Genomic DNA, 24,159 nt, shown 5'->3' with positions numbered 1-24,159 from the left:
ACCACACTCCTACAAATAAATAGCTACCCGAGTTACAAAAGTAGCATCAAAAACTATTTACAAACATCTGTGCAACCATCATATGAATCTCCAGTCTGACTAAATTAAAAAAAAAATACCACCAAAATTATTTACAAAGATTGAATTTGAGAGAACCAACTGTAGTATTTTTACTCTTTGTACTAGGTTTTTTTATCGTTTAATGTACGCTTTTAACATGTATATATATGCATATATACATACATACATATAATATAACATTTTTACAATGGTTAGCATAGTGCAGGTACTTCATTTCTTTTCTTTTCCTTTCCTCTAAAGTTATTCTCTTACCATTTATTTCTTCTTTGCAACCCACATCGTTTCGAGGGGATGACTCAATTCAATGGCTTTTGGGTAAGACTTTTTCTTTTTTCTTTTTGTTTTTCTTTTTAGGTTTTGTTGACAAAACTGATCAAGGGAACATGATATCCCCATTGGTCACCCATTCTGCAAATCTATCTGAAAACCCGCCCACAATCGGGCTTCTAGATTCCTGCAACCGAGTTAAAAAAACAAAAATATCAGTAAACGACAACTTAATTTTGGTAAAATGGGGTTATAAGTTATAACTGACCTTAACATTAGTACATATCTCAGAATCACTAGCGAAAGTGCACATTTCATTTACAACATTATCAGATGACTGACCGCCCATCGGAGAGCCTACTAGTGTTGACCTGCAGCCAAAATGTGACGACCACATTTAACATTATATATAAGTAACAATTACCAAGTTATGTTACTAGTAACTTTGACTTTTTTTTTTCAATTACACACCTTAAACTATAAATAGTATCTGTTTTTAACCCTATAGTTTATAACAGTTATCAACTTGCGTGAATGGTAACTTTGACTTTTTTTATAAGTTTCTATTACACACCTTAGACTATAAATAATATACGTTTTTAACCCTATAAGTTCATTTTTTTCTTAAAACTTTCGTTCGTTCGTTTTTTTTTTATACAGACTAAATACGCGATCGCGTTAATTTTTTTCTCTACATTTCAATATAATTTTATTTAAAAAAGTTGTATTTGAAGTTTTATTTAAAACGGAGTTGTATTCAAAATGAAGATATGGTGAAGAACTTAGCGTTCTTCGCTAGTGTTGACCAACAACATCATTATAGGTATTGGTGTTATCGGAACCGGTATTGGTATTTGTTTTTATGATTTTTGATCAATGTAAAACATGACTTTGTTTTTTGAGTTACATCATATAGCTTTTGTGTAATAAAACCATTGTAAATATTACTATACCGACTCGGTTCGTCATCGTACCGTTATTTTGAATACAACTCTTTTTCAAATAAAACTTATATCGCAATGTTGAGAAAAAAAAATAAACGCAACCACGTATCACGAGTGTAATCTATGCGAGTGCTGGTCCCGTACCGGTACCAATGTTATAGCTTTCGAACAATGTAAAACAAGTGTCAGATATCTTTTTGGGCATATCACGACTTTAGTTTTTAGGTTTTCTCTTTCGATTACTATAGTGAGTGTTGTTACCATAATGAACCAAACTAATACTGACCGAATTTCCGTTGCAACGCACGGGGCTATTACTAGTTGTTGTACAAACAGTAATTTTAAATCAAAAATTACCTTTCATATGTTTCGTCTTCACATGAATTTCCAGACGATGAAAGCCAATCAACATCAAGAAAATTCGAGCAGTTGAAAGAATCTTTTCTGTAAAATGCCCCGTCACTGTTGGGGGATTCTTCAGGAGATGTTGAGTTTGTATACCTGCACAAATGCCACAATTTTATTTAACTTTTTTTTTTCGTAATCTACTAAATTTGGAATTTATCTGAATGGTAGAAAATAATAATAATAATAATAATAATAATAATAATAATAATAATAATAATAATAATAATAATAATAATAATAATAATAATAATAATAATAATAAATATCTGACCTTGGATAAGATGAATCACTTTCAGAAGAGATTTCGGGTAAGGATTCTTCAATATTTTGAGTGGTTCCGATAGCAGAATTTGCATCACGGATTATGTTGTCATCATAAAGAAAGTTGCCTACCGACAATGACCTTTTAATAAGCCTGCATTTATATAAAAGTAAGCATATGTCAATTATTTCCACATAGAATATATGCCTCTTTAAAATCCATCAAGTACCAAAAAAGATTCTACTTTTCTTCTTTTTAAAATTTAAATATTTTTGTTTAATTATGTTCTTGACAATTAATTAAGAAATACCATAAATAATTAATAGTACCTAGCTCTTTCAACTGACAAGTTAGAACCTTGACCACCAACATTGAAATGTTGATCTGAATCCAACTCCCACAGTGCGGGTCTACCGATTTGGGGCTGATAGTGACCCAGGAACCTGTTAAAACAATGGCCCGGTTCAAAATCATAATAGTGATGGGTATATATAGTTAAAAGTTACTCAATATCATGGATTTATTTCACTTACACATTAATGGCATCCTGCTTTTCGGCATCCATGTATGCATTACTGTAATAACGTTGTAGAGTTCTAAAGAATTCCTGAGACTGGGTTGCAGCTTTCCATTGGCCTCTTCTTTGACAAAATATCTGTATAAAGAAACATAGCACAACATGAATAATTATTTACGATGCATTTCAACATGTAAAACTTTAAATTTTAAAACAGACCCGGTTGCTTTACCCGTGATGCATGAAATATATATATATATATCATAAGTTCAGAGTCAAATAAACAAGGAGACAAATCGCATGAAGGACAAAAAAAATTAATATTTAAGTTTTGACATAGAATATCAATCTATTTATTTGGATGTTTTTCGTTTCAACAAATAACTCATTATTTAGGGTTGTTATTGGTTGTTTTGGGATGTTTATATTCAATTTGTCTGATATCTTTTATATTAACTATTGTTCAAAATAATTTAGAACTCATTATTTAGACTTGTTATTGGTTGTTTTGATGAATTTAATGGTTCCTGATCTATAGTATTACATTTTAAAGGATTATATTTGGCGTCTGTTTTACATTATTTTGAATAATAGAAGCCTTCTGTTGATATTCTGGTCTTTTGATAGTTCGAGAATGGAGGAGTAATGGTTATTAGGAAAAGGTATTTCGGTAAATTCTACACCTTCCATTAGAAAGTTAAATATTCCATCACCTAAGTGAAAGAATATTAAATCCATTGACGAAGGAATTCGTTGGATCTGAAAATCGTTTATCTTACCTTAAATAAAAATAAATTAACAACAAGACTTTGATGGGTTTTATCGGGCATAAAATAAGTTAGTTACTTGAAACATAAATCATATCAGAGTTCATCTTTTTATGAAAAATAGCCTTTTAAATGTGATAATTTTGTTAATGCATTACCTTATTGTGGGCTGCAGAACCACCGTATTGTAGTGCCAAGGTGTCACCCATTTTCTCATAACTCCTCATTAAATCATCTGCTAAAGTGGAATCCAGCTCAATAACAGGAGTATCTATATAACCTATAGTGTGCAATTGACGAGCTAGTGCAGCCCAACCATATGCAAATTGAGCAACATTCGTACGATCCAAACAGTCTATGCAGTTTGTTCTAAGCACCCCTGTTTGATATTTAGGAGGCTTGAAACTAAAGTTGTCACCATTGCTGTTATTACCATCCCTGCATCATGAGCAGAGGCATTAATGACACTTGCAATGATTTAAACAAAAATAATAGCATACAGATGGACCAGACTTTGATATCTGATAGTCAACTTCATTTTTATTTCAAACGAATTTTTACTAATAAAAACCATGACACTTGATCTGTAATGTCATTTTTTTGTAAATATATTAAATATGCATCCTTCATACCATGAAAATCACAAAAATTTCTTTTACATACTATACATTTTGGCAAACTGACATGGGATGAGCAGATTAGGCATGATTTACTAGGGTTGCATCTTTCTGAGGACATGGTCCAAGATAGGACTTCGTGGAGGCGTAGGATTAGGGTTAAGGACTTCTAGAAGATATTGCAGTAAGGTCTTAGGTGTATTTTAGGGAAGTAGGTTTTTCTTACTCTTTAAGGGAATTTTCCGGTGATTGCCTTCTTGTGTTTATGCCTAAATGATGTTGTATGCTATTATACATGATTTACATTATATTGTGTCACTCTGATCACTTTCTTGGTATGGGTGACTTCTTATTTCTATATTCTTTGACTTGGTGTGTTGGTATGCTGTGCGTTTTCGAGCCGAGGGTCTCTACGGAAGTAGCCTCTCTATCCCTATGGATAGAGACAAGGTCTGTCTACATCCCACCCTCCCCAGACCCTATAAGTAGCTTTGCTATTTGTGGGATTTACTGGGTATGGTTGTTGTTGTTGTCCCTGTGATTTGTTGAAAACAACCATTACAGCCCATTAGTTTAAAAATTGCTAAAACAGTACCAGTACTTTCACTTTTGTAGCAATTACAGTCCACCTCCGTTAACCCCATCCAATTTACCGTTAAGTTTTTGAACTGTAATTGTTACAAAAGTGAAACTACTGGTACTGTTTTGGCAATATTTTAACTAATGGACTGTAATGGTTATTTTCAACAAACCACAGGGACAAAAAGCATAATCAATTCATTTGTTTACATGTTGTTTTTAATTGAGGGGTATTTAGTCTTTTCAACAAAACCTTAATGGTAAATTGGACGGGGTTAACGGAGGTGGACTGTAAATGTTACAGCAACTTTTAAACTAATGGACTGTAATGATTATTTTCAATAAACCACAGGGACGGTAAACGCAATTAACTCTATTTAAAAAGTGTACAGTTTAAGTCCAATGAACCTTTTTCTGTTACACACTAAAATAAATGAACATCTGTGTTGTTGAGTTTTACCTGGAACAGTTTAAAAGCTCTTGAGACTTTGAATTTGGGACTACTTGACAATAGAAGAAGCCAGTTAGATTCAATGCATAAGTGGCTACTTTGCCCAAAAGTGCCAATACATTCGTAGATTTGCTGAAAAGTCAAAGATAAAAAACGACATCGTGAGATCAACAACATAATAAAATAGCATAACAAGTAGCAAGGAAAGATGGCAACATACTTTCTGGAATATTTGTTTAAATCCCAATGAAGAAACTTCAAACGGTTTTCCTCAGGCAAATCTTTATTAATTAACTCAATAGCATGAGCAAACTCTACACGAAGAAGAGATTCTCGAGGTTTCTTTTCTTTGGTCTGAAAAACCACATGATGATTAATTATTAATAAAAAACACACCAATGATACATGGTAACCATTTAGGGGTGTCAATCGTGTTGGGTTGATGGGTTGCGGGTTTGTGGGTTGAAATGTTCAACCTGAACCCTACCCATATTATTATTCGGGTCAAATATAAATTCCGGTCAACCCGAATACGACCTGTTTAACCCGTATATTTCAACGAGTTATACAAGTTGATGATTTATAAGCAAGTTGTTGGGTTTTAAGCGGGTTATCGATAACATGTTTAATGGTGAGTATGAGTGTGACAAGTAAATAATATAATGTGTCAAAACTAACATTATTAGAAATGGAAAAAACAAAAATATAAAAGTTTTTGTTTTCTAAATAGTTAAACGGGTCAACCCGAACTGTTTTTAATACAGGTCAACCCGAACCCGGCCCGTTTTTTAAATAGGTGGTGTTAGTCGACCCAAACCTGATTTTTTTCATGTCGGGTTTGGGTCGTGTCAAGAATTGCCGCCCCTATAACCATTAACCATATATATATATGAATGGACATTTGTATCGTATGTAAGACCGTATTTACCTTAATCAAATTCAATATAATTATTGGATTTCCATATCTCTTGGTAAGATTCTCGAAGTGAAGTTTGGTGGCATCGTACTTTTGGTCCTTCTTTGACACTAAATAGAAAAGCAACGGTTCAATACTTCAATCAAATGTAACTGGAAAATTAATAGAACAGTTACAGTATTGTTTTAGTCTTACATATGATATCCGGTTTAATATTTAATCTTGAAGTTTCTTGAGACCAAAACAAGGGTATTGAACCCCGATTTTGAACAACAGAACTTATTTGCACAGGATATCCTTCAGGAACATCTTCAAATACAATCTGTTCTGTTTCAACATCATTCGCAACACGACCTTTCTCATTTACCCCTCTTTTTAGATATCTAGAAAAGAAAAAAAATCAGGTGAAATGATTTATTGAAAAATTGAAAACAGAAAGAATGTCTTATTTTTAATTCAAAAATCAAAGGAAAACATCAAACCTGGTTCCAGCATAATGGCGCGACCGTCTAGCAATGAGTGTCAACCAGAAGTCCTTTTCGCCTATTGAAAGTTTGACCTAATTTGATAAGAAGTGCATATAATCATTAAAGAATGCTAGCATGACATACTGTTTTAAGAAATAATTAATGCTAAATATACCTGTTTAAAGTGGCCATAAACAAGTTGTACTGTCCAGAGATTATTCCGCAGTTGATTGTGGATTGTGCTAGTTAAAAACTCATTCCAAACAAACATTGTTTCATTTCCAGCCTCATGGGGAGATAAATTCTTCTGAAAACTATGCATAATACGGTATGAATAGCTGAAATAGAAGTCCTTTGTCAGATCCACCGAGCATAGGAGCTTCTTGTATCTAGTCAATGCAGTCAAACAATAAACAGTTAGCACCAATCACTTCAATCAAACGCTTAAAGTTATAAAACCAAGCAAAAAATATATAGCTGTAATATTAACAGCAAAATTTTTAATATTCCCAGTAATACCCTGATTTTACCTTGTCTCATTCAACAGTATAAACTAACATCAAGATAATCATAATGCTAGAGAAGACTTATAAAAGCAAGAGCTAAATAAGTGTTATAAATATCTCATCAATAATCAGTATCTATGAAGATACATATGGATAAAAAGTAGATCTGGCTTTAAATGTTTTACATATACATGTAGAATTGACAAAAGACCTGTTTTCATTCTTAGAGTAAGCCACACTAGGTTGGACAGTAGTATTGGGAATTGGTAGAATCTCGCTCTTAGTAATTGCATAAATTGCATGACCACAGATTACACCAATTTTCCTTCTTTTTGTAATAAGCAGCATGTAATAAGGTCCCAAAAACTTTATGAATCCTAAAATCACAGCAAAAGAAAATGTGAGAATCAAGTATTGTAGTAAATGTTCATTCATTGAAATATATCGAAACAGAGCGTACCAACAATCCCATAACAAGTGCAAACAAATCTAAGCCCCCCTGTGGACTTATTTCCATCATGAATACGCTTTAGAAGTTCACAGCATTCAGTTTCAGTGTACGTTGTGGGATCTTCAGTAATATTTAACTCGGTAGGTTCTGACCTGTCGATCTTTAACACTCTCCAAGCTGATCTGTTTTTACTACGTCCGATCATATAAAAGTTCTGTAAAAACGCAAAATTGACTTTGTGATTACAAATTTTAACAGTTAAAGTGAAAGATGGAATTGCAAAGAACGAAATATATCATTTAGCAAAAGTATTATTTTGGCATGTTGTGATAGATAATACGACACTGTCGGCACGTGACAAGTGTGAGAGAGCAGTATCGCTAAACGTAAAACTATATTGGTGTGTTGCCTAATTAAGTATTTTATAAACAGCTCAAAGGAGATTACTGGACCAAAAAGAATCCAGAGCTATACGTAGAACTGAAAAGGTGAAGACGTTCACAGTAAAGGACCCTGAATAAGAAGTAGATCTGCTTTTCAACTTAATTGATACATTGTATAATCATAAAATTCTTAAAACCGTACCATGGTAACTCCAGGGTTGTCGGTGACTCGGTGAGTCGGTGTCTCTTTGTTTGACACTGTTCAAGCAATGATACTCAAGGTAGGGGCCAATAACAACTTAATAAATTTATTGTAGATCAGACTTCTGTTACCCTGCCCCATGCCTACTCGCACGCTCATGTATAACCGATAAATCATTAGGCACCAAGTATACATATTGATCACAGCATTTAACCAACAAATTTAATCCATCCTTCAATATTTAAGACATGTAGTCTTGAAATAAATATTAATATCACAAAAAGGTTAATCTAATAACAGCCTAACATACGTAAACCGAAAAAATTAAGTCCCTAAGCAAACATACAAAGGTTAAGCTTAATAAACACATAGCCGGTTTTACGCTCAATTAACGTGTGCATCCTTTTGTACCTGCTGAAATACGCTGATTATATGTTGACTAGATTTAAGTTTCAACAAACTGATCACATAAATCAGAAGATCATATACATATACTCCAAACAACATAACTAGAAAATTTAACAAAACGAAGAAGATAAAACAAAATCACACAGAAACACGTTGGATTACATGTTGACTAACTATAACAAACTGATAAACACAAACCAGAACATTATATACTCCAAACACCACAACTAAACGAAAAACAGAAACGAAATCATACAGAGCGAGTCTCGTAGAGTCTGAACTTCTGCAAATAAGCATTCTTAACTTTCGGAACCTCAGTGATCCAATCAGGTAGCTCGTCCGAAGTCATTATTCCGAATCCCGAGCCTCAGGCTCGGGCTATATCACGTAAACATACAATTTCAAACCTAATTCCGGCATCCTGTGCATCAATTCAAGCATAATAAGTCGATAATCAAGCTACGAAAACAAAAAACAAAAACAGCAGTTGCCGCTGATATGCAAAACAGATCATTCGTACCGGAAATCAATAACTTGTGGCGTTGAAAGTTGAAACTGTTCGGATTGAACGAAATCTAGCTAGCAGCAGATCACGTAAACATACAAGTTCAACAAACTAAACCTAATTCCGGCATCCTGTGCATCAATTACAGCATAATAAGTTGAAAATTGAGCTACAAAAACGAAAACAACAGTTGCTGACATGAAAAACAGATGATTCGTACCGGAAATTGATAGCTTGTGGTGTTGAAGGTGTTGGAATTTGAGTGAAATCTAGTTGCAGATCTGGAGATTAGAGATGAAGTTGAATTTGAGGAAGACGGTTAATAATAATAGGGGTGGATAGATTTGAGTTGAGATGCCAGAGAGAGAGAGAGAGAGAGAGAGTAGACGAAAATCACAGCTCCGGCCAATGTATCCACATAAAATTTTGAATAATAATTAATATTATGTCAAATTTAGCTACAAATTGTGATCTTATATTATTATTGTGTTTAAGGGACCTACTTCATGGTTTTCTGTTGGGATGGTTTTTTATTTTTATTTTTTTATTAAGCAATCAACCTATTGCTACTGCATTTCTTTTAACGGTGAAATAACCTACTTTTAAATCTTCTTATCATTTATATTGTCGGATCTAGCATATATGTTGTCGGATGCATCTTACCACCACATCATGTCGTTTAGGGACAAAACCATATCATGTCGTTTAAGGACAACCAGTGTATTATTCATTCACACCATGACCAATTGACCATCCTTGTGTCGTTAGCTTTTTACGTGCTATCTCAAATTTTATGTTTATTTTCTTATAACTAAATTATAGATAATAATATATAAATTATGTTTAAACACTACATGGTTTAAAATCAAATAAATTTAAATATAATAAAACTGAAGATAATTGTAAAAATTGATATGCAAATTCTTACATTTTACTAAAAAATTAAATACAACTCACATTTAATTCAAAAGCTAATAAACTTGTTTTATAAAAGTTAATAAGTTTTCCTTATAAAAATACAAACTTTAAAATGTTTTTTAATAAAAAAACAAAATAACAAAACAACTATGTTTGTGAGCTTGATTGTAGCCACAAATGTGTCTCATGCTTCGGTCATCGCCAGACCTACGTAATACATCATTTGTGGCTTTATCATCCGTTGCCCGACACATGTATTGTATTTGGCTCTGGAGTTCTGCATTATAATTGCTCTTAGATAATTGTTCAAATAATTTAAATCTTCTTTTAATTTTTTTTTTATTTTACTAATAGTTAATGTAAATGTTTAAATGAACATATTTTGACAATAGCAGATAAAAATTTTAATGTTATTTTTAACACAATCTTTTTCTCATAGTTATTTTTTTTTTGTTTCTTTATAGCATATTTAAAATTTAAAATGTTACATTTAAATAGTATATGAACATGTTATCTCATGTCTATATACATTATGTTATTTTTTATATGAAAAATATATTTGTCTTATACTTGTTAATATTATTTAATGCCATGAGTAATTGCTTTCTCATTACAAATGCTCGAATTTAGGTATTGACATTAACCAAATAATAGAAACTTGAAAGTGTCCACATATATTACATCATTCTTTTTTCCTTTCTTTTTTTTGTGTCACATGTTCCTCATGTGGCGTGTTTTGTCTTTACCCCTTTCACACATAAAATGAAATTTAAAGACATAACTAACGGTTCTTTTATATTATTACTATCTTTGAATATATTTTATTTAATGGAAATAAATAACAATCAATTGTTTAACTACTTTGAGTTTTCTTTTTAAGTTAAAATTAAAATTAAAATTAGTTTATATAGTTTTTTTTATTAAAGGTGTTATTTTATGAAACAAACAAATGGTTTTAAAACAAGTAATATATGGTATTGAGGGCATAAATTCTATGAATAATAAAAGAAAAAAACATGGAGAAGACGTGTCCACATGGGCATGGTAGGACTTTGAGAGGTCCAGCTGTACTTGGTGACGTGTCGTTGTTGATATCTCTTAGCTGTCACAATTTGCCAACTAATATTACCTATTATCTCACTCTTTGTGTTCATATTATTATATTCTTCAAAAGAAACCACGAATATGCTACCATTCAATTTGTTAACTTGATTATCAATTATTTATTTATTATATTATTAACCTAGATGTTAGAACACGCATGAGTTAATTGTTTTTTTAATTACTTATTAAGTAATATATAAATAATTAAATATTATGTGGACGACCGACTGTTTTTAATCTGACGAGAGAGACGTGAATATACATTATACAAGGTCAACAATCCATATATTTACCATCCATAAATAATATGTACCGAATAGGATCTAAAAGCTATGAGAAAAATATATTCTTTTTATATTGATTGATCGTAACGTTCGCTAAATTTGTGTAGTGATGGTAACTATCTCTAAACATGATAAAAAGATAGGTGCAGTTTGTTTACAAAAGGTAAAATGTCTGGACTCTTCGGACCAAATCTGTAGACATATATAGAAGAAGAGGTGGACTAAACATCTAGAAAAGATTGTTTGTTTTTTAACATATGTAAACTTCTAAAATAAACTGGTGGTGGTGTACACACGGTGGTGGTGGGTGGTCGACGTGGACGGTGGGTGTTGGTGGTGGGTGGTGGTGTTTAACCATCTGCAAACCTTAGAAGATTTTAAAAGTAGTTGGGCCAAGTCTGCACCAAGAAAATCTCGCGCAGACATTTTTCTTTTAATAAAACGTCTTTGGAAAAACAAACAGTCTGCATATGGCAATGTTTGTGCGTGGTCTGTGCCGCGCAGACAAAAGTGTAAATGCTAGTTATGTGATCTCGTGTTGGGATGTTTTCGTAAGACTTTTAAAACAAGTAAATAAACACCTAAAAATACACTTGTTTTATGATCTAAGTATGAGCGACGAAATTGTTTTGTTTTAGTCTTCTAGATACTAAAAACTACATGATCACTAGATCCATGCATATATGTGATAACATATCTATATTTTGTAACATGTGTGACCTTGGCTCTTTACATTTAGAAGTATGTGTATATGCTGTCCATAAAACATGCATGGCTTTTAAAAAATAAAACAGTGGCAAGTACACGTGATAGTGAGAAAAAGTTGGCGAAGGTGGTCCCAAAGAGCGAGATCATATGCGTAACTTCGGGAACTGTAGGTAAAATCGTCTACCGCTTCCCCGATTAATATAATCGAGCTTATTAGTTATGTCTTGATAATGAAAACAAGTCAGCTGGAGAAAACCAAGGCTAACAAGAAAACGAAAAAGTATATAGTCGAGACATCGGGTAATAGTGGCGAGACTGTGGAAGTAAAAAAGAAATCAAAAGCGAAGAAAGGTAATAAAAAGGCCGGTTGAATCGTGTAACACTCTAACCAGGTTTGTACAATATTTTAATAAATGCAGATGATTGGTCCCAATTATTTTTTTTAAACATTGAACTTATACGTTTGGGTTAACTGATAACCCAAACGACCCGACATAACATACTATTACACTTAATTGTAGTTTAAAAGCATTAAAGTTTTAAACTCAAAAACTTTGTTGTGCTTGATTATGCTTCAACCTTTTCATAATCCTCTCCAAAGTGTTAGCAGTTTAATAGTGTTCGGTTCTTCACGTGCTTGGTCAGTTGGTCGTCCGTCCGGTTTCCGCTTTTGCGAAAGCCTATAATAAACACTAAAAACAATTAGTGTTTAAGTTAAACGGTCAAACGCTTGGTAGTTGAAACATTTGAACGAAAACATCATATACATATATATAGAGTGAGTTTCAAATTTTGTCCTTTATCTTTATACCCGTTTTCAAGTGATGTCCTTTGTGTTTAAAATTGATGACTTTTGTACTTAATGTTTCAAAATGTTACACGTTATGTCCTTTAACGCTAACTCGGTTAATTTTTTTGTTAAATATGCTTATGTGCAAGACACATGAGGGTATTTTTGTCATTTAATCTTTCAAGGACTATTTTGTAAATAACTTATACATGTAAGGACTGTTGTGTATAAAAACAAAAAATATATAGACAACTAAAATCATTTTATTTCCCATCTCTCACTATCCTCTCCATCTCTCTCTCTCTCTCTCTTCAATTTGATCACCTATGAAACACTATGAACAAACATGACCAACCCTCAACTTCCTATCTCTATAAAATGATACTAAACATGTTGCATTAACACCACAGACACATGATCAACCTCTATTACCATTCAAAACTAACATGGCTGAAAAAGAAGATGCACTAAAAGAAACAATTCAAAATCCCCCAATCTAATCGAAACCACAAAGGATCTAAAATTTGAGAAACCCCACAACACCCTCTTCAAAACCCCCCATTCTGATTGACTAGTTGTTGATTTTGTGAAAAGTGAAAACCCTATATAACAACCCTCGAAAACACCCTAAAACACCTTATTATACCCTGTATACTCGTAAACGAACCCGTATAACTTTAATATTCTTAAAAATCAAATAAAACAAATAATATAGGCCGCTCGTGGGCCGCGACCTATTTGGTCGTGTGTTTCGCGGGGCGCGACCGAGTGTCAGCTGGTGGAACCCCCTTGTGCCACGTGTCCCTGTGCGTGTTAGATCTACGGTGTTGAGTCGCCAAGGCTAGGACCTAGCCTAGGTCCCTCGCGGGCCGCGAGGGAGAGAGAGGAATGGGTCGTGGGGCGCGAGCTGCCCCAATTTCAGCCTATATAAAGGGGCCGAAGGCCTTAGTCTCAAACCGTTCATAACTTCTTTCTTGTTGTCCCTTATAGTGCGAAATTAGCGGGAATAATACCCCCTAAAACACGAAGCTCTGCCTCGTTGTAAGTATTGCTACCCCCGATCACTAATTCGTTACCCTACCCGTTTGATCTAGGGCTCCGTAACGCATGTCAAGGCTCTGCCTGACTCAGTTCGTTGGAGTCTTGTCTCGTGTTGTAAGGCTAATGTGCTTTGGGTTACCTTACTAACACGTGTGCATTGTTTATTTTTAATAGATATAATCAGGAACACCCTTAGGAAGCTATAGTATTACCTAAGTCAACAATGTGAGTCCATTCTCTTTTCTCACCGTTTGTGAGTCATTCTCTTTTCCTACCAAACTGTTTTACAAAACCTCAAATGTTTTCAATTATACTCAGCAGTGATTGAGTCTATGTATTCTACAATTACTGCTGGTATGTGGGGTTTTGTATAAATTACTTGTAATCCGTTACCATTAGACGACAGGTTAGCCAATGAGTAACATGACCACAATCATGGAACTGTGAACATGACAAATACTGAATGAGTATATTGGTAGATATAAACATTGTAATCGCTCTCAATACTGTAAAGTTATAAAAGCTTGTTTTGATTAAACTGGGATGCACTCGCCAATATTTCTTGCTGACAAAATATTTTTAAAACACGTTTCAAGTAACTTAATGTGAAGCTAATAGAAACCAGCAGGGGAACACTGAAAGCTTAAAGAAGTGGCTATAACAGTTACCTAAATAAAAAGGAATTTATGTTTTCAATAATTAGTGTTTATCCCTATAAATGTATTGTGAATGAAACTTGGAGTTTATCCTATATATTTATTATAAAAGTTTGGTGTTTTGAAACTCTGGTAAATATTTTCTAACTATGGTCCTGATGTTTAAATTCCGCTGCCAAATCAATAAACATCGATACCACTTGACTGGCTCGCGGCTTCCGCTTTTGGGGTAGGGGTCAGGGCTGTGACAGAAAGGTGGTATCAGAGCCAAAGCCACTGGTTTAAGCCGTTTAGGTGTTCTGTTGATACCTAAATTTTAACCAATTGTGTTAGGAAATAACTTATGTGATTCTGTGTAAATATATACATTATTATTTTGTGTTATTTGACAATTTGTTAGTTTACAGTATGAGTGAGCAAGGTACATCTGACGCTTCTCGTCAATAACCTAGTTCCCCAAAGAATGAAGGAACCTCATCCCAGCCAACCCTCTCAGGCTACTTAGCTGATTCCGAGGAAGGAATCTTTATCTTTAAGGCCCAATCTGAGGAACCCTTCCCTCCTAAAAAAAGAGGATGGTTTAGTAGAGGAGCGCATGAGAAGAGGAAAAGAATGAAAGTATACTTTGTAGGTCTGTTTTGACATTGTGGGTGATTGTTTGAAGGGGGTTTTGGAAAATTGGAGGATTTGTTGCATATTTTTTTTTGGTTATAGAGATCAAGGGTGGTGGTGGTGATGGTGGTGGAGGGTGGTGGTGATAGGTAGTTGTTGATTTCAGATACATACTTACATATATATATATATATATATGTGTGTGTGTGTGTATAATAACAATATTTTAATTTTTTATTTTTCTATAAATGATATTGAATAAATGGGGTAAAAAGATTAAAATACTCTTGGGTGACCATACTTAACCAAAAAAGTTAACTAGGTTAGGCTCAAAGGATATACCGTGCAAGATTTTGAAATATTAAGTACAAAACTCGTCAAGTTTTGCATCAAAGGACACCGCCAGCAAAATGGTTATAGATAAAGGACAAAAATTGTAATTTACTCTTGTAAGGAAAAAAAAACTATGTCAATACTATACTTAAATTAAAGAGAACATAAAGCTTTTTAGGTGTATTTTTTTAAATATTAATGTATAAAAAATCATGGGTGTTTAAAAATCGTGAGGGACAATTAATTTTGAGATTGTATTATATGTTTTAAAAGTTATAAGGGTGTAAGGAGTGGTTAAACACTTTGGAGTGGCAAACCAAAAAACCGACCAATCAGAGCGCGCCATGTCAATCAGTTAAAAGTGTTTAAACTTTACTGAAAAGTGTTGGCAATGGTTTAAACATTTGGTGGAGTGGTAAACTTTTTAATGAAAAAAGATGTGATTGGTTGAGATTGGAATGGACCCCACCCCACACCCCCTCTCTCTCTTCTTCCTCCCTTTGCCGCATCGGTGTTGGCTCACCGATTTCACAACAATTTCGTCAAACATGCATGTGGCAAATGGGTTGGCATTGGTTTGCCACCCATTGCCGATTCGGTGAAAACCATTTGCCGCCCCCCACTCCTTACCCCCTAACTACTTAGAAACTTAAAACTATGTAAAATTATATTTTTGTTCTCCTTATATGTATTAATTATAATATAATATAGACATATAGGGGCTCGATAAAGTACAAAGTGAAAAAAAAATGTACTAACGATAGGAAGGAATATGGAGCATTGATCTAGCAATGAAATGGTTGAGATTAAGTAGTACAATAATATTACAATAAGGTAATAAAAAACAAATACTAAAAGTAAAAAAAATGAGTAGTCACAATTGTTGACTTTTAAATTAACTTCACCATGTTATTCAAACAGTTATAATCTTTTTATACGTTAATAATATTTTAAAAGTTTTACAACATAAATGAATATTTTATTCTCTTTATCTTGAGTATTATATTGTTATAATTTTTTGTTTAAAAAAATAACATGTTACATTGTTACATGATTACATAGTATTTCGTAAACAAGTAGATTCATAATATTTGTGTTAATAGGAATCAATATATTTCTCGTACTCAATCTGGATATTATGTAACAAATAGATCAATAACATTTGTGTTAATAGGAATCCAGATAATTCTATTAGACAAACCCTTCATTTTACTCGATGAGGGTAATTTGTTCCTAGATAACTCTTATAGTTTATGTCGTCACATAGTTGTTATGTGTTCTTAGATAACTCTTATAATTTATGTCGTCACATAGTTGTCATGTTAATCGTTGAAGTACATACATAACTCACTTGTATTAATACAAAACCAACAAGATCAAGATCATGTGTTATTTGATAAACTGTATCGTTAGAGATGAGATTAGTGTCGTACCAATACCAAAAATATTAAATTGTATCTATCTCGATTAAAGATGAGATCAGTACCGTACCGGTACCAAAAATACTCATATTGAATTTATGAAAAAGTCGGTACCGAATCTATCGGTATAGTATGTTGGAAATTTTGTGAAAATGTGATTTTACACAAATATAGAAAATGCATTTTTCCTATTTTTGGACTAGAAATAAATATAAGAAACGAATGAGATTTTATATATTTATTTGTGGGTTTGTGTTCTATGTTGGAAGAGTTTCGTAACGAACTAAACGGCATCCAAAACGAAGCTAAGATGAATGAGATATCGATACTCAAAGTTTGGTGTTTGAAACATTGAATGCTGAAATAATGGGAAAATGACACATTGTCCCACAAAGGAGGAGAGATGAAACTTAAAAGGGTATTTAATTGGAAACACTACATCCTTAATGTTTCATGGAAGCACACACTAGTGTACTCGCGAAGGGTGAGCACCCTAGCTCGCACTCGCTCGCGTGGCGTGGGCGATGGGTGTAATGTAGCATTTTGATGGGGCACTTTGCACGCTCGCACGCCGCAAGCCGCAAGCCGCCTTCCAGACTTTAATGACAGATCTGTTTCATTTCAGCATTTGAAACGAACGAGTCAACGGTTTTGACTGAGAATTAAATGACGAATTAAAGTGCATTGAAGACGTTCAATGCAATTTAATTCACTCATTTAATTCGTTTTGCTTGTGTCATCCACTGCAGAAGACACAAGCAACACCAGCAACTTATGCAAACTTCCCTCTACATATTTCTGATCTTTTTCGTGTTTCTTTCAAGGTATTCTTCGGGTCCTTGAGCCAGCTCCGACAGTACTACTGCTCCGACTGTTGTACCCTACGAAACAAAACGAGTTCTCTTGGGAGACACGGAATTCTTTTTAATGGCCTTGTGTTAAACACGACCCTCAGCCAACTGAATTTCTGTTTCTTCTTTCATTCTTGTAATTTGATTATTTGAGTTGTAACTGTACTGTTTTTTTAGCTTTCTTTATTTCTGTATTATAATTGAATAATAAAATTGTTTTATTTTATTTAATACGCGAACGGCTCCTACATAGTATCGATTGAGTATGATGCCATACTCGTTACAAAAAGGTTCATCTCTATATGGTATCGGTATAGTATCGATAGCGCAACCGAATATATCAATAACAAATTTATGGAAAAATAGGTATCGAACACCATATCAGTATGATACTGGTATTCAATACAAAATACTCATCCCTAATCTAAACCATTGATAATAACTATACTAAAGTTTGGATAGCATGTAACACGCACATTCCAAGACATTTTAATAAAACACAACATCGTGTAATAGTGAAATGCATTTAAATTCATATTTATTTCGTGTAAAATTTATACAGTTTATAGACTTAAGTAATGGGTAATAAATGAGTTTGTTAAGTATGCTCTTTTATGGCATTAGGCTATGCGGTATGGTGATAGTTCATTTTTAGAGGATGACCCACCACGTAGATTGGGTATGAGGATGGGGCAAAGAGGATGGAGGTAAGGAAATGAAGGATGGATCTAAAATATATATGTATATGTATATGTATATGTATATGTATATGTATATGTATATGTATATGTATATGTATATGTATATGTATATGTATATGTATATGTATATGTATATGTATATGTATATGTTGTATGTATATATGTGTGTGAGAGGGGAGGCCCGTCCAAGGCGTCTCAACCCCGACGATGGCAACGAAGAAGGCACAGTGACGGAGAACAAGAAATGGAGAGAGGGTACGGCGACGTTGCTGGACGGTCCCTATACCGTCCAGCCTTATAATAAGGTTATAAATGCTATTATTTATTTTGTTAACATTTAAGATGTTGGATTCAAGTTGTGAAAGTTTAATTCATAGAATAAGAGGATGTGTGAATTTACTTCTTATAAAAAGTTTATTTTGTTAACTAAACTAAAATACCTATACACTACATTGATGCTTAAAATTGGAACCTCCAATAAATCATGTATATCTTTAGGATTGTTTGTTTGAAATTTATTAGTCAAATAACATTGAAATATATATTTATTTACAAAATAAATAAGGTTTAAGGTTTATCTATATCAGTGGCGGATCTATAAATTTTTCCATGGGGGTGCGGAACATTTTTAAAAAATTTTAGGCCCCTAGGTATATAAGTAAAAAAATCGGTTCGTATCAGGTCATGTAAAACAAACGAACATCAAACTAAATATATATAATCATCAAAAACATGTCAAACCTTGTTACAAACATAATTAAAATGTCGACGCCCTACGGGTTTTCATTTTTTGAAATCTATCCAAAACATCATCTAAAGCTAATTTCTCAAACAATTTTTTCTCTATATAACATAAGTTCATCGCTCCATAACATAATATTTCAATTTTAATTTTCAACTATTCAAGCCCTAGAAATCATAACGTAAGTTGTAATCACCCTAAAAATATATAAACAACATAATCACCCTAAAAATCATCTAAACAGCCATAAACAACGTCAAAACACACAAAATTTCAAACCTATTTAACAACTTTATTACCCTTTTTCTCCTATAATATCAACCAAAATCATCAAAATAACAAAGAAACTTACCCGTGTTCGGATTCCGGTTAGATTTGGTGTCGAACGACGGTGGTATGGTGGCTGATTACGTTGGTCGCCGACTGCTGGACTGTTGTCGTTGGGTGATGTTGTTCGTTGGCAATGCAGGGACGCAAGAGAGAGAGAGCAGGAGAGAATTTCTAAAGGTTTTGGGCTTTAATTATTTTATTATAGTTTGAAATATTGTTGGGTTTGGTTAATGGGCTAAGACTTATTGGGCTAGCTAGTTAGGAATTATAAGTGGGTAAAGGTATGGGTATTTGGGTTTAGTTAGTATTAAAAGTTATATAATTTAGGTAGTATTTTTTTTATAAGAGATTACTAAAAAATTTAAAATATAAAGTGATAACACTTTTTTCCTAAGGCGTGCGGACGAAAAATTTCAAGGGGTGCGGTCGAAAATTTCCAAGGGGTGCGGACGAAAAATTCCAAGGGGTGCGGACGGGATTTTCGACGAAATTAGTGCTAATTTTTTTTCCCCGAGGTGCGCCCGCCCACCTTGGGCTGGGCTTGGGTCCGCCCCTGATCTATATAATATATTACGTATAAGGATAAGTGATTGTAAAATAAGTCTTAACATACAAAACACCTTAACGTAAGAAGTGAAGGAGAGATTTTTTATCATCTTATTAAACACGTATTTTAGTCGCTGAATTAAAAAAAAAATTGTGATTTTACACTAGTAGATTATTACTCGATGTAGATTAATTTCAATTACCCTACAATAATTACTCTACTACTGTAAAATCACGATTTTTTTTTATTTTTTACATTTTGCAAATAAACATCATTCTTAAATAGTAAGGAAAAAAATTGCAAAAAAAGAAAGAAAAATACCTCATTCACTTCTTACGTTAAGGGTATTTTGTATGTTAAAATTTATTTATATTTAATCTTAACACTATAACTATATATTATTATATTGATACATGGATAACAGTTTTAACTAAACCCATGTTATGCACTTAATTAAACTTCAATGCCCTAGGCCCGACATCATTAATTCATATGACTATATATTATATCATGTGTTGTCTTTATTTGTTTTGTAATGTATCATATGATCCATGTGTTCAAGATTGTAAGCAAAATTATTCTTAAATTCACCATTATGCATTTATGCTATGCTTTTTAATAATATTTGTTGATTGCAGTTATCACATATTTATTTTGACGATATCGAAAATTTAAATATAGGTTAAAGCGATATTCTAGGGATACATATATATTCATAAAACATGTCTTCCATTTGCTAAAACCAAACCTTGATGTGGAGGACCGTGCACTTACCCCCCCCCCCCCACCTTGATGTGGCAAGAGAAAGATCCAATTGTTAATAATAGCCATTACATTTGGCCCACAATGTGACCAATATCGACTAGTAAACATTCTGGTAAGCACTAACCAAGGCATGCGAACTCATATGAGGGGCATCACCAAGACTGATGTTATGGTTAAGTTGATCATGGAACGAGTATAATGGGTATAGACAAACATCAAGACATCACAACATTAAAAGAAGCCAAAGCATCTGTAACAACCATCGAAAAAGACCATACCAACTCGTAACCGAAACTCCAAGCACGCATGACGAGAACCAGCACGAAAAACGAAGAACTTCTGCCTTCAACCACGTCGCGCTACGCGACGGTGTTAACGTGATTTGGTCGCGCGACGCGACGCACTTGTAAACCGTCTGAGACACGTGGTGGACACGTGTCGTCTACGTGGCAGACCTACTTGTTGACTAATGCCAGCTATGCCCTTCGCGCTACGCGAAGGGGTTAGGCTAACTCGGTCGCGCGACGCGACGAGATGTAACTACAACTATAAATTGGACGAGCATGGGACATTCCAAACCGTTCGAAACTTTCTTTCTTTCTCTGAAATTCTGCTGTACTACCCACTGTACCCAAAGCACTGAAACTTTGTCCGTTATCAGAGTAATAATTCGAATCACTGGTACGGTACTTTGTCCGATCGATTGAAACTGATCCAATGGATGTTTAAGTGCTGCCTGTGTACGGCTATACTTTGTCATTCGTTGTAGGTTTAGATCTCGTAATTATCGTTAAAGTTGAATTGAGTTAATACACTAATACGTGTGCATTGTGTGTTTGATTAGTAATACAAGCATTAAACCAGCAGGCTAGTACAGACACCTTAAATCTACAAAGTGAATCATTCTATTTTATTAAATGCTTTCAAACCCCTATTTGTTTTCCAAGTTGTATTTACAGTGATTAAGTTTTTATATTCTGTATTACTGCCGGTATGTGGGGTTTTGTATACACTACTTGATAATCTTCACTATTGGACAACGGGTTAGCCAATGAGTGATATGATCATAGTCACAGGAACTGCCACCGAGTGACAAATAGTCAAATACTGATTGAGTAATTGAAAGATATAAACAAATGCAAAAACTCTGAATGCTATAATTATAACAAATGTGTTTTATACAAGTGAATGAACTCACCAGTATTTTCGCTGACCAAATGTTTTTTTTAAAACGCGTTTCAGGTGATTTATTGTGAAGAAAGTAAAAGTGCTATGAAGCACTCCAGCTTAAATAAGTGGCTTTGTAAACCTGAATAAAACGTGTTTTTGTAATCAATGATTTATCCCCGTGAAAACCCTTTATGTAAATACAGGTTTTACACTTTTACCCCACAGTTTATGAAATGAAAATTTCGGTGTTATGAAACTCTGATATTTTTCATGACACCCGATCCTGATAAGTTTCCGCCGCGATAATTTAATAAACACTGGTACCACTTGTATCTGCTCACAGCTCCCCGCCCGAGGTAGGGTCGAGGGTTTAGACAGAAGATTGTATCAGAGCCACTGGTTTAAGCTAGTTAAGTATTGTGAAAATACTTAAAAATTAGTAGTCAGAAATTAAATTAAATACTTCTGTGAAATCTGAGATACTAATTAAATATTATATATTTGATTTTCGGAGTTCGTTATTTTTATTGTTCTTGACTAACAGTATGAGCGCTAGAGAGTTATCAGATGCTTTCCAAAATATATCTGTTAACCATATAGATATGGAAACTGCTGTAATCAATCTGGGTACCAAGCTGATGCAGATGAACCGATGATCTTCCAAGCACAACCACTATGCTTCAAGGAATGGAAAAAAAATACATTATTATTAATATTATTATATTTCGGATGTTTTCCAAAATATATCTGTTAACCATACAGATATGGAAACTGCTGAGAATCAATCTTGGTACCAAGCTGATGCAGATGAACCGATGATCTTCCAAGCACAACCACCATGCTTCAAGGAATGGAAAAAAAACATTATTATTAATATTATTATATTTTAGATGCTTTCCAAAATATATCTGTTAACCATACAGATATCGAAACTGTTGAGAATCAATCTTGGTACCAAGCTGATGCAGATGAACCGATGATATTCCAAACACAGCCACTATGCTTCAAGGAATGGAAGGAAATACATTATTATTAATATTATTATATTTTTGTTGTTATTATTATATTATACTACCACCACCACCACAACCACGACCACCACGACTACTACGACTACGATGACTACGACGACTACCACGACCACCACGACCACGACCACGACCACGACCACGACTACTACGACGACGACCACCACCACCACCACTACTATTTAGTTACTTGATCTTTTTTGCCTATCAAACTGTACAAAGTAACGATTTATTCTATTCACATATGAGTAAACAAACATTACAATGGAATGAAATAATTCATTTTATTCCCTTGTCCATTTCATGTGTTTATTTATTTCATTCTCTCACTCATTCCATTACCTAACATCAAACAGACACACGAAGAAGAAATGAAATGTGATAGGGTTTAAAAAAATGAGAGAGAATTATTAGTGACTTAGTTAAATTATAAAGATAAAGAATAATATTTTAATGTTCTTTATTTTTTATTTTTATTTTGTTAACACTCTACATTGATGCTTTTTGAACGACAATATTCTTTTAGTCACTGTCATTTGTAGGACTTGAACTTAAGATCTACATCTATCAAACTCAGGTATTTAAAGGCTTTGCATTTACAAATAGACCTCCAACCCATTGGTACTCTACATGGATGTTTTAGTCCCGGACTTGAAGTCTCTCAAATATCACCTTAAATAAATCATGGATATCTCTAGGGGTTGTTTGTTTAGAATTGATTAACATCTATTTATTTATAAATAAAGTAAGTTTAATATATAAATTATGAAGTATATACTGACATTTCTTTAAACAACGTATATATTGATAAATGGATAAAAGTTATAATCAAACCCATGTGATGTGCTTAATTAAACTTCAATGCTCTAGGCCCGACATATATGATTTATGATGGGGTTTAATCCATATTACACCTAATTAGTCGATCAAGAAAGACAGACAAGATACAATCATATGTTGTCAATCTATTTGGTAACCAGTGGTTACACTCATGATTCGACGAGCCGATTTTTAACAATATTTAAATGGCAGGTTTTTACAAAATCTAAATGAAAATGCAGACGTAATGAGAACTAAAACTAAAATATTAAAAATAAAGCAAATAAAAAAAAGAAAAAAAGTTCTAAAACTAAAATATTAAAAAAAAGAAGAAGCTATTTTTAACAATAAACTGTAACACCCCAAATTTCATATGTTATATTATAATATTATATGTATGATGCCTTAATGGTAAAATGGTAAGTTTAGACTTTTAGTGTAATAAAAGTCGGTTACCATGCTAGTAAGTGTAATTGTTTGGTGTGAACAAATTTAATTAAGTGGAAGCTAGCCTATTTAATACTTAGATATTAAAGTGACATGTATTAAAATAGTAGGGGCTGAAATGTAACATTTGAAAAGCCATGTTATAACAAGAAAAGGAATAC

The 24,159-nt window shown here is 33.4% G+C and overlaps 1 protein-coding gene across 1 annotated transcript; it reads right to left on the bottom strand.

Moving 5' to 3' along the window:
• Nucleotides 1–83: 83 nt before the first annotated feature.
• Nucleotides 84–9,181, bottom strand: LOC110886438 (phosphoinositide phosphatase SAC2). Its single transcript, XM_022134229.2, has 18 exons — nt 8,952–9,181; nt 8,747–8,862; nt 8,483–8,647; nt 7,243–7,447; nt 6,994–7,159; nt 6,452–6,665; nt 6,292–6,368; nt 6,005–6,192; nt 5,822–5,919; nt 5,114–5,247; nt 4,903–5,025; nt 3,405–3,684; nt 2,496–2,617; nt 2,292–2,405; nt 1,972–2,115; nt 1,650–1,793; nt 617–719; nt 84–535 (listed from the first exon to the last, which is right to left on the bottom strand). The coding sequence occupies exons 3-18, from the start codon at nt 8,573–8,575 to the stop codon at nt 455–457; spliced, it is 2,286 nt and encodes a 761-aa protein (XP_021989921.1). The 5' UTR covers nt 8,576–8,647; nt 8,747–8,862; nt 8,952–9,181; the 3' UTR covers nt 84–454.
• Nucleotides 9,182–24,159: the final 14,978 nt, after the last annotated feature.

This window comes from Helianthus annuus, chromosome 10, assembly GCF_002127325.2.
Source record: "Helianthus annuus cultivar XRQ/B chromosome 10, HanXRQr2.0-SUNRISE, whole genome shotgun sequence".
Classification (NCBI taxonomy): domain Eukaryota; kingdom Viridiplantae; phylum Streptophyta; class Magnoliopsida; order Asterales; family Asteraceae; genus Helianthus; species Helianthus annuus.
The sequence above is the reverse complement of the archived record's forward strand: the minus strand, read 5'-3'. Positions and strand labels throughout refer to the sequence as shown.

Bases quoted from the DNA above. Each gene is read 5' to 3' on its own strand.
- LOC110886438 (XM_022134229.2), bottom strand. From the start codon at position 8,575: ATGACTTCGGACGAGCTACCTGATTGGATCACTGAGGTTCCGAAAGTT. The intron at 5,026-5,113 runs GTATGTTGCCAT...TTGACTTTTCAG, and splicing joins TTAAACAAATATTCCAGAAA to CAAATCTACGAATGTATTGG. The intron at 1,794-1,971 runs GTCAGATATTTA...GCATTTGTGCAG, and splicing joins AGTGATTCATCTTATCCAAG to GTATACAAACTCAACATCTC.